Source organism: Vipera berus (assembly GCF_964194415.1).
Source record: "Vipera berus genome assembly, chromosome: 4".
In the NCBI taxonomy this organism is placed as follows: Eukaryota; Metazoa; Chordata; class Lepidosauria; order Squamata; family Viperidae; genus Vipera; species Vipera berus.
Genome location: NC_138206.1, coordinates 51,144,889 through 51,161,796, shown reverse-complemented (window position 1 = coordinate 51,161,796; position 16,908 = coordinate 51,144,889). Strand labels below are relative to the sequence as shown.

The 16,908-nt window shown below is 40.0% G+C and overlaps 1 protein-coding gene across 1 annotated transcript in view; it reads left to right on the top strand.

Annotated features, from left to right (window-relative positions):
- Positions 1-11,833: 11,833 nt before the first annotated feature.
- The window catches only part of ADAMTS5 (ADAM metallopeptidase with thrombospondin type 1 motif 5), a gene marked incomplete at its 5' end in the record, with an annotated part of 48,382 nt that continues 43,307 nt past the window's right edge, over positions 11,834-16,908 (top strand). Inside the window, 2 exons of the mRNA XM_081326353.1 lie at positions 11,834-11,899; positions 12,723-13,895. Of these exons, the coding sequence (XP_081182479.1) occupies positions 11,834-11,899; positions 12,723-13,895 (1,239 nt within the window). The remainder of the gene's footprint in view (positions 11,900-12,722; positions 13,896-16,908) is intronic.

The window sequence follows — 16,908 nt, the reverse complement described above, 5'->3', positions numbered from 1 at the left end:
GGTCTTACTAGGGTTTTATAAAGCGGTACTAATACTTTGTGTGATCTTGATTCTATGCCTCTGATTATACAACCCAGGATTGTACTAGCTTTTTTGGCTGCTGCTGCACATTGCTGGCTCATAGTCAAGTGATCGTCCACTAGGACTCCAAGGTCCCTCTTACAGTTACTGTTTTTAAGCCAGTCCTCACCCAATCTGTATTTCTACCTTTAATTTTGCCTGCCTAAATGTAAAACTTTGCTTCTCTCCACACTGAAATTCATTTTGTTGGATAGGGCCCATTGTTCAAGTTTGTCAAGATCTTGTTGGATCCTGAGCTTGTCTTCTAGGGTGTTGGATACTCCTGCCAAATTGGTGTCATCTGCAAATTTGATGAGTTCCCCTTCTATTCCCTCATCTAAGTCATTTATGAAGATATTGAAGAGTACTGGGCCTAAGACGGAACCTTGTGGTACCCCACTGCTTACTTCTTGTTCTGAACCAGCCAACTACCGGCCTTGTAATAAGGCAAACCCCTATTCAAACAGTAGAGACTGGAGAGCGTCCAAGGCTGAAAAGCGTCTGCCAAGATTTATTAGTCAATTAACAGAACAAGAAACAAAAACACTGGAACTTGAATCCTCAAGCGGAAGGGTTGCTTTCAGCAACCAGCCCTTCCCCAAACACTCCTTTTATTTAGAGTTCAGGGCGTGGCCTCCCTCTGCCTCCTCCCGAGGAGACCCGCAGCCTTTCTCTGCTTGGTCCTGCTCGACTGCCTCCTGCGTCGGGCGTCCTTGAACAGGGCCAGCTGTGGGTCATCATCCTCCGCACTATCGGGCTCACGCAGCTGAGAAGAGGGCCCCGGCTGGGAGCTCTGCCAAGCCTGCAAGCCATCATCAGCCGGTTCGTCTCCCACACACTCCTCCTCCCCCTCATCTGAGTCATCCGATACATCTGAGCCGGCTGCCGGGCCCACAGGCTGGCCCTGACTCACAACACTTCTCTCCATGTGAATATAGTACCATTGAAGACTACTCGTTGAGTATGGTTTGCCAGCCAGCTACAGATCCATCTGTTGGTGATGTTGTCTATTCCATCTTTTCTACCTTACCAAGGAGTAGGTTGTGGTCTACTTCATCAAATGCCTTACTGAAATCTAAGTATACTACATCCACAGCATTTCGCTGGACTACTAGTTTTGTCACTTTATCAATGAATGAAATAAGATTGGTTTGGTATGATCTGTTTTTAACAAACCCGTGCTGGCTACTAGTTATAACTTTGCAGTTGAATTATAAATTTGTTATAAATTTGCAGTTGAACAACTTCGCTGGACCACTTCCTGAGATATTTTTAAAGCATCAATGCCTTAATAAATAGTGTCTTTTTTGGCATAGTAAGTAATATGATAGTAATGGATCCCAAATGTAGGTATTAGAAATGCATTGTGAAACAGAACATAATCTCCTAAAGGAAACTAAAATCTATACTAGCCAACATATTCTTTCCACCAAAGTTTGTTTATTTAATGTAGGGGAAAGTGTGAGATTTTATCATTTTATTTATCAATGCATTCTTGATTGGAATCTTCCACTGCTGCTCTCTACCAAAACCACACACACACACACACGTGTGTGTATGCATGTATGTATGTATTTTTGTGTTTGTGTGTGTGTTTGTGTGTGTGTGTGTGTGTGTATGCATGTATATATACTGTATTAGCAAAAGAAATAGGAAAAAAATGACATAAATACTGCTTTTATCGTTCAGTGTGGGAAAGGTGTTAATCCTAGCTTCAAAGAAGCATTTCGTGGATTCTTCAGATGTGGCTAAATCTGGAAATTTATTTTCCAAACCACCATTTTGGAATTCTCCATTGGTGGGGTGGATCCTAAAGAACTCCACATGAGAGAGTGCCAAAGACTGATCTTCTTATGGAAAACACAGTACTGGTAAATGTTTATAACACTAACTACTGTATAAATCCTGTGGTGTATAGTTTTCTCTTGATTGCTCTGCAATCCAGCGAAGTGCGAACACCCAAGTTGGCAAATAAAAGACATTTCAGCCAATTGAACTAAACAAAAACCCCACAGTTCCACAAAATGCTTTTACACAATACTGTTTTTCCTATGGTAGGAGTAACATATTTCAGAAATAATAAGAGACTTCACTGGGATTCATCAGAGCAAATACATGGGAGACGTTCATAATATTTTCTCTTAATTTGCCAATTGTATCTGGCTTTTGCAATGTCTCCTGACTTTTCTTCATTTTGTTCCAGAATCTTGTCTGCCCCACATTATAAGTCAGATCTGGTGAGAAATGTGGTTCTAAGTGAAGAAGGACTATATGCTCCACGTAGATGCCACACCTCCTTTAGCTAACAACATTTTTCCAATGTACTTGTGATAAACTACAGATGGATCACTATCTTCTCAGCATGGAAAAATATGATATAATTACCAAGGCATGCTTTTCAAACTGCCATTGTCACATCCAGGAAAAAAAACTTACTGATTTTGCATCACAGATCAAACGTTGTAGAGTTTCTCACAATAACTTTCATTTACTGAGTTCTATAGTATTTATATTTATTGTGGGCTCTGCTTTTTTATTGAAAAATCCACACCAGTTCTGACATTTGCTCTAAGGTTGTATTCAAAGTTATAATCTCTTTAGTTCTTGGTTCTGCAAATCTACAATGTTACTCATTTCTTCAGAAATGGCATCCTTAGTAATTTATAATAAGGTGGCCTTTGTGCAATACCCCTAGAACAATTTGTTCATTACTTATTTATACATGAATGAGTTATTCTCTAGACTAATTACACATTCTATAACAAATGAATTAATTAATTAAACTGTAAGACTATGGAGCCATTTGTGAGTTTGTTTCATACTGTTTTCAGTTGTATCTCACACACCGGCCAGTGAAATGTATCAGTAGCCCTAGGAAATATTTGAAGAATGATTTACTTACTCTAGCCAAACAGGTTTATTAAATTCTTCATGAATTCTCCAAAACAATTTATAATTCCTTAATCAATCTGAAATTGTCTTACCCAGTAATGTCTTTGAGAATTACTGCTGCATTTGGTCTTTGATGCTGTTCATTGATAATTTATCAGGGGCAAAAGGATGTAATTTCTTCTGTAATTTGGCTCTAATTTCTCTTTCAATTTTTTTGACTGAGTTTTTGAGTTAGTGTGCAGAACAATGGAAGAAATAAGCTGGAAAAGGTACATGAATACAAAATGTTTCCTCTGATTTATACATTAAAATGGAGACAGAATATTCTGCTCACTAGAGGACTTTTTCTTGAGAAGACATTCAAGTTATATCAGTTTATCAATCTGACAACTGTTATAAGAAATGCAATAAAAAAGTATGAAGCATCCCTATTTTGTGGCTGTCATATCCTTGTTACATAGTAAAATGACTGCCAAGGAAAAGAATTGAATACTCCTGCTTTTGATATTGTTATGGGTTTGTTGTCACGGTGAGTTATGGTGGTGGGGGGGCACGAAGGGAGGCTCAGCCAATCTCAATGTATACATGGTTGTACTTTGACAATAAAGGTTCATTCATTCATTCAATAGGCAAATATTGGGAATAATGTAAAATATATTCAGTAGATATCAAACAGCTACTATAATAATGAATAATAATTAGGGGATTACCTTGGAATATATTTTTCCCAAAATATAGAATTACAGCTGTGATAATAAATGGATGCAGCAGCTTACGTTTTTATTTTATTTTTCACAAGCCCTACCTTACACTTTGGCTTTGCCAAAACTCAGTTATAGTTACCCTGGTCACTGATGAAAAAAGAGAAAAAGGGAGAGAAGTATGACAATTCTAATTATAAACTTTTGAGGACATGGTGAGCATGCCCACAGTGAACTCTGAGTGGGGCACCATCAGCTAAGAGGACAACTAAGAGAAAGCGAGCAATCACAGCATCAACAAAGGGTAATTTCAACTCACTCATTGCCTGTTGAAGTTGCAGTACTTACACCTTCCCTTTGGCTCTTTTGAGCGAGAAAGTTCTTACTTGCTTATTAAAGAAAGGAGAAAAGGGTAGTTTTTCTCTTGTAAGATTTCAGCTCCAAGGAATGAATTCTCACCCAGAGAGTCTTGATCAGACCATACCCTTTCTTGGAAGTTAAATTCTTTCCTACTGAAGTGTTGGAGCAAGTCAATTTAATGATGATAGAATGTAGGTAAAACTCCAGAAGAAGAGATTGAAAGATTAGAAAATGTAGAAACAAATGAATCCCAGGACCAAAGGGATAAGACTTGCAGAAACACTAAAGGATCATCCACACATCCTGCTTTCCATGGGAGGAAAATGCCCTCTCTTTGTAAAGAACGTACCTTCATAGTGTTTGACTTCCTGTCCTCATTAGCTCATGGCTGGGGTAATCCAAATCATCTTTAAGTGCTCCAGTGTGGAACTAATACTTTCCCTCTTCTCCAAGCCCAACATTTCCTATGCAGACAATCTAGGGTGCAAGGACAAGGATCCTTTTGAGGATGTACTAGGGTTTGGTAAACTTCTTGTCTTCAATTAGCCTCTCAAGTTAATGCTACAAATACTAAGGCAAAACTCCATGGGATAACATAGTTTACACTGTTATTGAATAAACAGGACCAATCCCAACCATCTAAAGGAAATTTTAAATGATAGAAGATGATTTTAAAAAGGAAAGAATGTTTGTAAGGTAGAATGGAATCAATAAAAACCCATTCTACCTAGCCTCCATATATGTGCTTGATTTTGTCTATGTGCACATGGCTGTGCACATGTGTGAGCATAAATCTATACATTGCACTTTAGTCAACAAAGATATGCTGTCTAAATTTGTCTTAGATAATTCCATAATGGGTGGGCTCATACACTGCTCACGCATTACACTAAATAAACAAAACAAAATGCAATAACCCTTAGTTTAGCATGATATGTGAATTTAATCCACCCTTTAAGACTTAACACTAATTTTCTTTATGGCAATCTTAACCGTGGCCCTAAAAAATATTAGCTGTTCAGATTCTTGAAACTGCTTCAAAGGAATAGTAGCTCAAAGGGACATATTTGAAATACTCTTGGCTCCAATTCTATTTGCCCTTTCCTGCCTACAGCTGTGCTGTTACCATTCCAGGGGCAGCTATTAAGTGACAGGGGGGAAAAAGATAAACATTTGTTCTTATCATAAGGCATTATAATTGAAGTTTAAAATTTATGTTTTGTAAAGCAACAATTGGAATACATATCCTACAGTACATATATATTGTTTTAAAACATTGTGGATTTTTAACATGAATCCACCTTCCCTTTTTTTCTTTTTAAAGCAGAGTGTTTAACATTTTATTCCTCCCTTGATATTCTTGCTGTGGTTTATAGAAGAGAAGGGGTAAGAGACCATAAGCATCTGATACTTCCTCTAGACAGAGGTCTCCACCCAACATGTGTTTTAAACACATTGCATATTAGGTTCAGTGGTCAAAAATTACCATTTATTTTGCACAGTGATTTCTGTGAATTCAGCATTTGTACTAAAGTTTATATAAGGCATCAAATCTCTGTATTTTACATAGACTTACTGCTAATAAAAGCTGCACTGAAACTTCTGCTTTTACTATCTCTAGTGTGGGAATTATCAACTGATCTTCAAATATTGTAATTATTCACAGCATAAAATTATGAATATAAACCAGAAACACAACTGAATTTTTAAATAGCATTTTTTTCATACAGTACATCACAGAATGCTGCTTCCCCTACAGGATATAGCAATATACCCATTACACTATTCTTAAGTCAACATAGTTTGTAGGGAATCCGTGAAATTGATATAAATTTGTATCAATTGTATCAAACAGATTCCTGTTGACCTGTAATATATTTCTCTCTCTCTCTCTCTCTCTCTCTCTCTCTCTCTCTCTCTCTCTCTCACACACACACACACACACACACACACACACACACACACACACACACAGAGAGAGAGAGAGAGAGAGAGAGAGAGAGAGAGAGAGAGAGAGAGAGAGAGAGAGAACTACAAGACTGAAGCCAAAGGCGTTTCCTTTACTTCCCACGCTCCACTCTTTCAGGAAGATATCTTGATCATAAAGAAAAGCAAAATCATACTTTCAAACTCACAGTGTTCTCACAAAAAAGAAGTAAAACTTGCTCTACAGTAAAGGAAAAGTTTACCAATTTTAGCTGGGATAACAAAACATAGATACCATAGGATCCAGATCCTGCTTTTCTAAAAAGTTAATTCAAGGGTGTGTTCATATAAATAATTAAGTCAGATTTTTAATACATTGTTCATGTTTTTCACTCAACCAAAAATAAACAGTCTATGGTTTAGCATGATGTGTGAACTAACCAGTGGGAGTGAATTATTCTTGAAGTAATTGCTCTTGAAGTCATATTTCTCACTGGAAAATAAAGTGTTTGTAAGAAGTATAGCAAAGCACATATGGAGCTATTCTGAATGTTATTGTAAAAAACAGAGCTCCTTCATCAGTTCCTTGATTTTTATAAGCATGAAATAGGAATGTAAGTAAAGATAAATTCAATTAATTCCTGTTTCAAATTCAGTTTCAATGAATTTCAAATTTATTAATCCAATCAGTTCATAAGGCAATTCTCAAAACATTGACTTCTGGGGGAAGAAGTGGCAAACTGAAGCATCTCCATTAAAAGTAGAACCAACTGCCGCTGCAAAATGAAAAGCTAGTGACTAGAGTGGCTTTGTAATTCCTTTCCAGACAAAGAGACTTGAGATCACCCACAAGTGTTCCATGCAGTTGTTCCCTATGAGGAGACTGTAAGAAAGCAGTCTCCAGTGGGTTTAATGTTCTGAGAGATGCGGGAAAGCCAATTTTTTTGTACAAAACCTGGTCAGAGCTTTTAAAAGGACACTGAGTTCACATACTTCCATTTCTAATCATTTTTGTAAATTGCTTCTTAATTGCTTTTCAGCTATTAGGAACCTTTGGATTCACAGGTTTTATGGAGTTGAGTGAATTTCTTTCATTTCTTAGTAAAAGAAGTTGCAAGTACAAGTTAAATTGTTTTGGAACAAACAGCAAAAGGATGAGTAGAGCTTTGATTTTGGAAAATTACAAATAGATTAACAACCCAGATGGATTTGAAATCTGATTTTAGAATTGATGCAGGAATGATGCAGAAGAAGATGCTACACTGGATATACAAATGAAATCAGCTGACATCATAATAATTCAAATGGAATATAAAAATAAAGAAGCAAAAGAGTGATCTGGATAAGTTTTTTATATTAGATTTACAAAGTTAAATCGAGGGATAAAGTTGGCTTATTGGATGAAGGTTAAAATAGATATATTGTTATCTCTGGTAACCCTTAATGACATTTTGCTGACCAGGACAGAACAAAATTTATAGATAAGAGATGGGATATGGGAAGAAGAGATCATTTGTTATATTTGAAGAGAAGATGATAAGTCACTAAAATTGTTTATTCTTGTGATGAAGAGATGAAGGGGGAATACATTTCTTTACACATTTTTCTTACTTTTTCTTTCTTTTGTATTTTTCTTTTTGATTTTTTCTGCATATGTTTTATTTGTTTTAGTTTGTATTCATTTTTATCTTTTTTGTTGTAATTTAAAAAATACTATAAATTAGATTTGTTACATCTAATCTACTAAACGGGTTGAAAGCTAGAATATAAATTTCAACATTTGTTTAATTTATCTTTGCATTTCAACTCCAATGAATAGTTAGCATTTTTTTTTAAAAAAGATCAAAGTAAAAAAATTAAATGGCTTCAAAAACGGAAACACAAGTTACTAGTGTACCGCTTGCCTTGAAGGGGTTATCGGCAATCCTGCCCTTTTATCCCTTTCTCCAGGTGACTAGCCCACCTGGCCCGGGCACAACAACACACCTTGGAGGGAGTTATGGGCTCTAATGAATAGAAAATTAGTATCAAAGTGATATAACAACTATAGATGTTACATAACATCTCTACATAACATTGTCTCTGTGCTGAGTCAGCAGGGCCCAAATGGGATTATCTTAGCCCAGAAACAATGCGAAAGACATTCTCCCATTGGCCAAAAAAGAGAAGGGTCTCAGGGGTGGGAGGGCCAGCAATGATGGCTTGGGTGCAAACACATCATCATGCACATGGCATGTCATATGTAGTTATATCAGACAGCAAGCCTGTAAGTGCCATGTTTATATGACGATGTATTGGGCATGTGATGACATTCTGCTATAGGTCTTTATCGGAGCCATTGAGGCCTCTGACACTGAAGACGTCTTCAAAAGGGCTGTCTTGAATAGCTTAAAAGCTGGAGAGAATTCAAAGTGAGAGAAGGCCTTCACTCAATCAGGCTCTAAGCAGTTTGGAGCTTTGATAGTCAATATCTAAAATATAAATCTGGAAAACGTGTGTATTTCAAAACTCACTTTTGTGTTATCAACATCAATAACCCGTTGTGTTGTCAGCATCAATTACTACCCCACCTTCTGTGTTTTGCTCTGGTCTTCTAAAGAGCGCTGCATGAAGCACATGTTGTAGTAATCAAGCTGTAATTCATCCAAGGTGTAGATAAGTGTCATCAAGTCCAACCAGCCTAGAAAAGCAGGCTGTGGAAGAGCAGGCTGCTTTGTTACAAATTGCAGGCACCTGTGCTGCTTTCTGCCTACCACTGGCACAGCAGACCTGCAAGTACAGCTAGGACCTTGAAACAGATTGGGAGTGGTAGTAATGGGAGATGTGTATTTTGGCGCTCTGAAGCCACCAGCAAACAATACATCAGCTGAACAAAAGAAGGTGTGTTTTTTTTCTTTCAGGAGGAGGAGAAGGTGTTGGTAATGACTTACAAAGCCCTACATGGCATGGGTCTGGATTACCTACGGCAACACCTGCGGCCGGCGTCAACTTCCCTCCGTCCAGTGTGCTCCCACAGAGAGGGCCTCCTCAGGGTGCCTCCGATCAAAGAATGTCGACTGGTGGCCCCCAGGGGGAGGGCGTTCTCTGTGGGCACGCCAGACCTGTGGAACCGCTTGCCGGTTGAGCTCCGGATGGCCCCCGACCTTTGCTCCTTCCGGCGGGATCTAAAAACTTACTTATTTGAGCAATCCGGCCTGGTTTGATGGGGTTGGGGTTGGGGTTTTAACATGGTTTTTAATTACTGTATATCGGGCATAATATTTAATTGTTTTTAACTTTTGTACTTTGTCTTTTAATACTTATTGCCCTGTACACCGCCCTGAGTCCTTCGGGAGAAGGGCGGTATAAAAATTTAATAAATTTAATAAATAAAGGTGTAAAAGAGAGGGAAAATGTATAGGAACAGAGCAGGAACAAAATACGGTATAAAAAAAGTGCACAAATTCTGGCCATTAAGAGAAAAAGAAGAGCTCTCAAAGAGAGAGGACTTACTGTAAGACAGAACAAAGTGTCCAGTGCTCTTGTGCATCTCTTGAGTTTGGGTCAATCCAATTGGACATGTAAAAAAAAAAGTAATGTTAGCACACTTAGAATTATGTAAATGCATGCTATGTCACAGCTACTACCTGAAAATTGAGTGATCAATATTTCCAATGAGCAAACAATTCTTCTAACAAAAGTGCAGGATCTGTCCAAATTAGGATGAGTTTTAATTCCGAAGTTCAATTTTCTATCTACCAATGTCCCATCTTGTCTGGGTTTAATTTTAATGTGGTCTCCTATAATGCAGTCTATTATACAACTTAGGCAATCTTCAGCACCTAACACAATAAAGGAAAATCTTATTAGCATACAGAGGCATCTAGGAATCTTTCAGACTAAATTCACTGAAAACTCTAGGAAATCATTGCTTCTTTTTAGAATTGCAAAGTCAGAGAAATGATGAAGGGTAAAACTAAAATGTTTGTCTACATTATCTTATATCCACCTTTTCCATTTTCCCCCACCATAACAACACTGGAGATAGTTTGAGCTGAGACAGTGGCTCAGAGTTACTCTGAGCTTCCTTGCCTGAATGAACTTGAATTTTGGTTGTTCTCTCCCATCCTAGTAGCTTCATCAGTACCTACTCAATATCAAATCAATCTGCATTTGCACATGAACAAACACTTTGTATTCTTTTCAATTATGGAATCAATATGGGAAGACTCCAGCAGGATATAAAGGAAAGAATCCCATTCTTTTTCTTCAGACCTATGAGTGTTTTAATAATCTGTATGGAGGAACGATCACAAAGGAGTTTGGCACCTTTCCCATTTGACTATTTACCACTTGCATTTCTACTTTCCACTTGCATCACACTGTGTTTTGTACTGGTATGGTAGATGTAGGTGTGGTCCAACGCACAATTTCACATGAGAGAATTTATACTAAGTGAGCCTTGCCGTGTTGGAGAAGACTCTCAAGAGTCCCTTGGACTGCTAGAAGATCTAATCAGTCAATCCTAAAGGAACTCAATCCTGACTGTTCTCTGGACGGATGGAGACTGAAGCTGAAGCTCAAATACTTTGGCCACCAAATGAGAAGACAGGACTCACTGGAAAAGATTGTGATGTTGAGAAACAGTGAAGGCAAAAGGAAAAGGGAATGGCAGATAATGTCATTGATGAAGTGGGCATGTGTTTGGCCAGACTCTGGGAGACAGTGGAAAACAGGGGCCTGCCGTGCTGTGGTCCATGGGGTTGTGAAGAGTCAGACATGACGTAGCGACTGAACAATGACACTGGGCCTTGCAGATGAATACAGCAAATGTGTGTATATAAGACTGCAAGAATCCAGTGTTATGGGTAATGTAACTAACCATCTTGTAAGGTAATTAACTCCTTTAATAAAACTGATACTGGTTTGTTTTAGTAATAGTTCTAAGGAATAGGAAATTAGAAGCTAAGTGATGTCTCAGCTGAATTGGCTCATGATCAATGCCAATATTAAGTAATGACAGATTGTGCTTGCTTATATGACTTATTCTTCAGGAGTCCATAATGTTACTTCATTTTCCTTAGTTGAAATTTAGGTGGCATGCTTAAGATGACTGTGACACCCATGGATCAAAGTTTTGCCCTTTACTACGTGAGTCATACATGTGGTGCACATAAAAAATGGTGGGATTTTGTCACACATTCATAATTATCTTTATTTTTATGAGATTTAATATGGCCTTACAAGCATTGTGTGACATTTAAAACGATGATGATAAAACAGTAAATAAATAAAGAATATCTTAAGGCATTTGCCTTAGTGGAGAGAGGAAAAGGTAGAGAGCGAATTCAAATTAATATTAAACTGTTATTAAATTTGTATGCTGCTTATCTTGTGGTTGGAGGGGACTCTGAGCGTCTTACAAGGTGATAAAAAATAATCCAGATACATTGCAGTAAGAAATAATTCTTTGTTTGCTGGGAAATTGAGGAAATAACAGACCTTCCAAACTGTGACCGTTGCCTTGGTGGAAAGAGGGTAATGCCACTTCAAACTAAGGAAACAAAAGAAAGGTTGGATGGCTTAGTTTTTTTATATATATACCAAATCCTGGTGAAATGCTGCTGCTTTTCCATAGAAGTGTAAAGGCTCCTTTGGACAAGATGATGGTGCCCTCATGGATATTCTTTATTAAATTCGTTTGCTACCCATCTGGCCCTGAGGAGACTCAGGGGCAGTTTTACACCATTAAAGAGTCTGTCACTGTTTGCTAAAAAAAAAAAAAGCCCCACTAACATCTTATTTTCTTTTCTTTTTTTTCTCTCTTTCTGCTTACTAAACTCCTGCTGAGAAATTCTGAGCAAAAAGTCCCTCTTTCTCCTCTGCCCACGAAGTTGTCGCACCGCCTCGCCGACATGGTTATGAGCAACCAGAGCAATGTCGAAACTGGCCCGGACGGAAAAGAGGGGGCTGAAGGAAAAGTATCTCGTCAACCTGACCGCTTAAGAAACAGCAGCCTTTCCCACACACACACACACACACACACACAACCCCCCCCCAAAAAAAAAAGGCCGCCGCTTGAAGCGATTCAGAGGGAAACTTGGGCATTTCTCCCCTTTTCCTATTCAAACGCCGCCTCCCGGCTTCTCTCCCTTCCCCCCTCCCCGCCTTCTCTCTTCCTTACCTCCGTGACCCCCTGCCCCGCTCTTCTCTCTCTTCCACCCCCCCTCCTCCCTCCCGAAGGAAGTGGTGGGAGTGGATGTTGCGAAGCTCTCCCTTTAAGAGGCAGCCTGCAATGACGAATTATTGAAATTGCCATTTGCAGGATGGCATTCCGCTATAAATGCATTGTTCCACCTCCTCTCATCTTCACAGCGCTGGCCGGCTTCTTCGGCTTCGCTTCGGCAGACTGGGGCTAACCGCCGCCCGCGAACTCCAACCAGGGAGGCTCGCCACTTTAACCCGGGACGTCTGCCTCTCCCTCCCTCCCCCGCGCCCCGCTCCCTCAGCCGGCAAGCGAGGGGCTTGCTTTCTGCCCCCCCCCGCTCCCTTTCCTGCCCGCCAAACGCCCGGAGAAGGGAAGAGTAGCCAGAATTAAAAAAAAACGGGGGTGGGGTGGGGGGGAAAGGAAAAAAAATCGAGGGCTTCCTTCCTCCGGTCGGAGCGAGTGGCCGCAACCGACGCTCGCCCGGATGCCTCGCCGGCCGCCAAGTGAAGTGTGAAGTCTTTCAACTTCTCTCATGCCTGCTGGCGGCGGCAAGCGCGGCGTCTCTCTCTCCCCGAAGCCGGTGAGAAGAACCGAAGCGGCCGCCGCCGCCGCCGCCGCCTTTGCAAACGCTCGGTCTTCGCCCCGCTCTTCCGTCCCCTGCCCGGCCGTCGAATCGCTCGGCTCCGGAGCTCAGCACCAGGCAACTGAAGATGGTTTGCTCGCTGCTGCTGCTGCTGCCGCTGCTGCTGCCGTTAGCTGCGAGCTTACAAGCCGCCGCCGCCAGAGTTTCCCCAGCAACTTCAGCACCTGCCTATGATAAAGCTTCGCAGCAATCCAAAGCGGCGGCGGCGGCGCCGGGGACGACGAGGCTCCTCCGACCTTTCTCTTTCCGGCAGCGGCGTCCTAGCGGGGTGGTCGAAAGCATAGATCAGACCTACTCCGGAGGAGGCAAGGTGGGCTATATCCTCTACCTGGATGGGAAGCGCTTCCTCTTAGATCTGGAGAAGGACGCCTTGCTTGGAACCGCCGAGCAGCTTCTCCAGGGCAAGGGTCACTGCTACTATCGGGGCGCGGTGGATGGGAGTGCCCAGTCTCTGGCCATCTTCAACCTCTGCGGTGGCTTAGAGGGCTATTTTGCCGTCAAGCACGCCCGCTACACGGTGAAACCTTTGCTCCGGGGCATAGAGGAAAAGGCTTCTCGGGACTGGATCTATGGGGATGCGTCTGCTCAGAGAGTCCATCTCTTCTTCAGGGATCATTTCAGCTTTGAAACGCTGCCTTCCCGTCCCAGCTGTGAGACTCATGGTTCCTCCGGGACCCCACTTTTGGATGGAAAGAAACTGACCCAAGGGCAGGAAAGGAAGCTGGAGATAGATCTGACCACCAGAATGGCACATTCCCCTGTCACTGTTGCCCCTCCGGTGGACTCTAGGAAAAGAAGGAAACGCTCTATCTCTAGAGCCAGGCAGGTCGAACTTCTCCTGGTGGCTGATGATTCCATGACCAAGAAGTATGGCAAAGGCCTCCATCACTACTTGCTCACCTTGGCCACCATTGCTTCTCGGCTCTATGGACACGCCAGCATTGAGAATCACATTCGCCTGGTGGTTGTGAAGGTGGTGGTGCTGGGGGACAAGGAGAAAGGCCTAGAGATCACCAAGAATGCAGCCACCACACTCAAAAACTTCTGCAAGTGGCAGCACCAGCACAATCAGTTGGATGATGACCATGATGAGCACTATGATGCAGCTGTTCTTTTCACCCGTGAGGTAGGTTAGGAAAAGGGCCGTCGCTGAGGGAGTCCAAGAACACCGAATTCCATCTTCAATACCGTTTTCTGTTTCATAGGTGTGTCAGATGACTAGGTACGCTGCTTTCTCCTGAACTTCATGAAGTTAATACTGAGTTGTGGTTGTATTTGAGATTCTGCTTTAACTTGTGTTTCTATTCATACTAACACTTTGCATATGCTGTTCTAGTGGAATACTAATGAAAAAAAACCAAATGAAATTTAAATATCATATAATTACTGCTGGAAGGTCCAACAATTATTGCACCTATATATTAGGAATTTCAAAGGAAGGGAAGGTGTTATCGCACAAGTACCTTGTTTATTGGCTTCCTTGACATCTGATTGCAGAAGCATCAACATGAGGACGGGCAATTGACAGCAGCATCTTAATGGTGGTGCTGAAAGTGGCATCCCTTTTGTATGTATGTTGTGACATTACACACACATACAAAAACAATGACTGATGTGATGCTAAAGATGCCACTGTAGGAATTGGGAAATGGAATAGTGTCTTATGGATTCAGTTTCCAACTACAGTTGTCTGAGTAGCTATCCTTACCTTGGCTTTTTATAAACACTGGATAAATTGGTCTCCCATTAGATTTACTCAGAGTCCACTTAAGTTGGGAATTGATCTTTGACTCTAACATAGAATGGACATGCCTAATACTTCATGATAATGTCACAAAATCCTGATATAAATGTGCTATGCATATCAGAACATTTATGTTTTTATTTCACCTGGAACCTGATAAGATATTCTATGCAGCTTCTACTCTCTGAAATCTTACTCCAACCGATTTTGCTAGTTCAGCTTCTGGAACAATTCTGTAAGCCACAGAATGTTTTCCATTTTAAAATTGGCACTTAAGTGTAATACATTAAATTTCTCTTGGGGATCTAACTTAACCAGGTACATTGCTATGAGCTGTTGCTGAAGGTTGCTGAAATATTGTTTTTTTTTAAAAAAATGTGCTCAATAAAATAAGATATGAATAGAAAAATCAGTAATCCATCAGATTGCATTAATATTCTTTTTCCCCTTTAAGTGCTTTAAAGTTATTATATAAATGTGACATAAGCAAGCAAAAGGATTCTGAGTCTCTTTGGATCAGAGCCAGATTTGTATCTGTTGCGATTAAGTGAGAACAAATTGCGTGATACAATTTTAGGAAGCTTACAGCCTCCTTGCATAGTTGCTGGTGACTTTACATGGCGTTTTCAGCATGGAGGGAAAGTAGTAATAAAACTGGTGAGGCACAACATGTGTGGCTCAGGAGAGAAGAACATAAATTCAAACCACATGTAAACACAGCCGCAGAGTAGTGCACCAGGTTAGGTGGAGGGTGGGGTTGCAGTACCTCACTCTCCACAAAATAGAAACTGGGTTTCCAGTCTGCCAAGTCTTATTCCTGCTACTTTTGGAATGAGTTCTGAATGTTGTTTTGGAAAGATTGGCTAAACCAGTTTGGGGGCATGGCACTGGTGTGGAGCATGTGGCACTGTTTGTGTAACAGACTATCTTGTAAGGAAAAACAAATGAGTTTTTGCTTCAGATGTCTTGTTCTGAGTGTTCTTCCACTTCTCCTTTCAGAAAAACACATAACTTTCCATTAGTTCCCTTCTTCTGCTACAGCACTGGAGAGTGCCAGAAAAAGAAGGGCTTGGGATAGTTTGTGGAATGAGGTACTCTGGTTGAGGGAGTAGTGAAAAGAAAAGAAAAATACCCAAGCTGTGTATTTTTTTTCTGTTACTCTAAATACTTGAAATATTATGATGTTCTAGTCGTGCTGTACTTGTGCTATATGTTCTTGAAGTAAATATAAAAATACCTTTTGAACAGAAAGTTTCAGGACAGGAAATTGCCCCCATATTTTGCAGGTTTTAACTCCAGTTTTAGAAACGTAATTTCATGCACAGTTAAACTCTGTTGATAAATTTAATCTCAAAAATTAGGTAACAAATTGTTATTTTCTCTACCTCTCTCAATGACCTATTTTACATCTTGTGCCAATCCATAATATGGTTGTTTGGTGTTTTTCTCTTGTTTTGTTGCATTATGCAGCCTCAGCCAATTTTTCTACAAATTCTAGTTAAGCAAACCATTGTTTAATAAGATGTGTGGATTCAGCTATTTCTCATGAACCAAGAAGGTGATAACTAGCTACTTACAACAAAAAGCAGCTTTCTCTTAAAACAAAGCAAAAGTTGATGTATACTTTGTGTTGAATGAATGTGAATGTGGCATACTGGGCTATAAAGGCTACATCTTTCCTCCCATATATCATATTCTACAAACTGGGGGTTGTAAGAATGAAGACTAATCAGTTTAGTAAAAGGATATAAAATACCATTATATTTTGCATAGTTCATCAAGTTACGTGAGTCATTTTATGTGTACCCATCATGATACTTAACTTAGCTTCACTGACTTTTAAGGTAAGTGTTTACCAAAACATGCTTGCTTTATAGATATTGTTTGACTACTAACACCATGTAATTATAACAGTATTCATATCATGTCTTGTTTCAGGTTTGGCAACACGTGGATGATATAACATAGATTGGGTACATAGGTCATATTTGTTTTAACCGTGATTACTTAAACCCCAGTAGCCTGATTTACACATAAAACTGAGGACTCAATTATGATTTACAAACCATACTAGATGAATTACACATCATACTATACCAACACTGCATGATGGCATAGCACAATGAAAGACAAGTACTGTAGCATCTGTTCATTTCAATCAAGATAGCTCAATTTGTTTAAGCTGAAAATTGTGCATTTTAAATTCACTGCAGATTTGCCAGTGAATTGTTTCAATTGGAAAAATCATGTTTGTTCTGTCTAGGGATAAATAAACAGGTATGCCTGGAAATGAAGAAATATGTTTAGGTCCTCATCTAAAGTATTTGAAGGAGAATGAATCACTGCTCATGGTGCAGACTGTAAACATAACTAGGAGTTTAAAGGTAAAAATGTC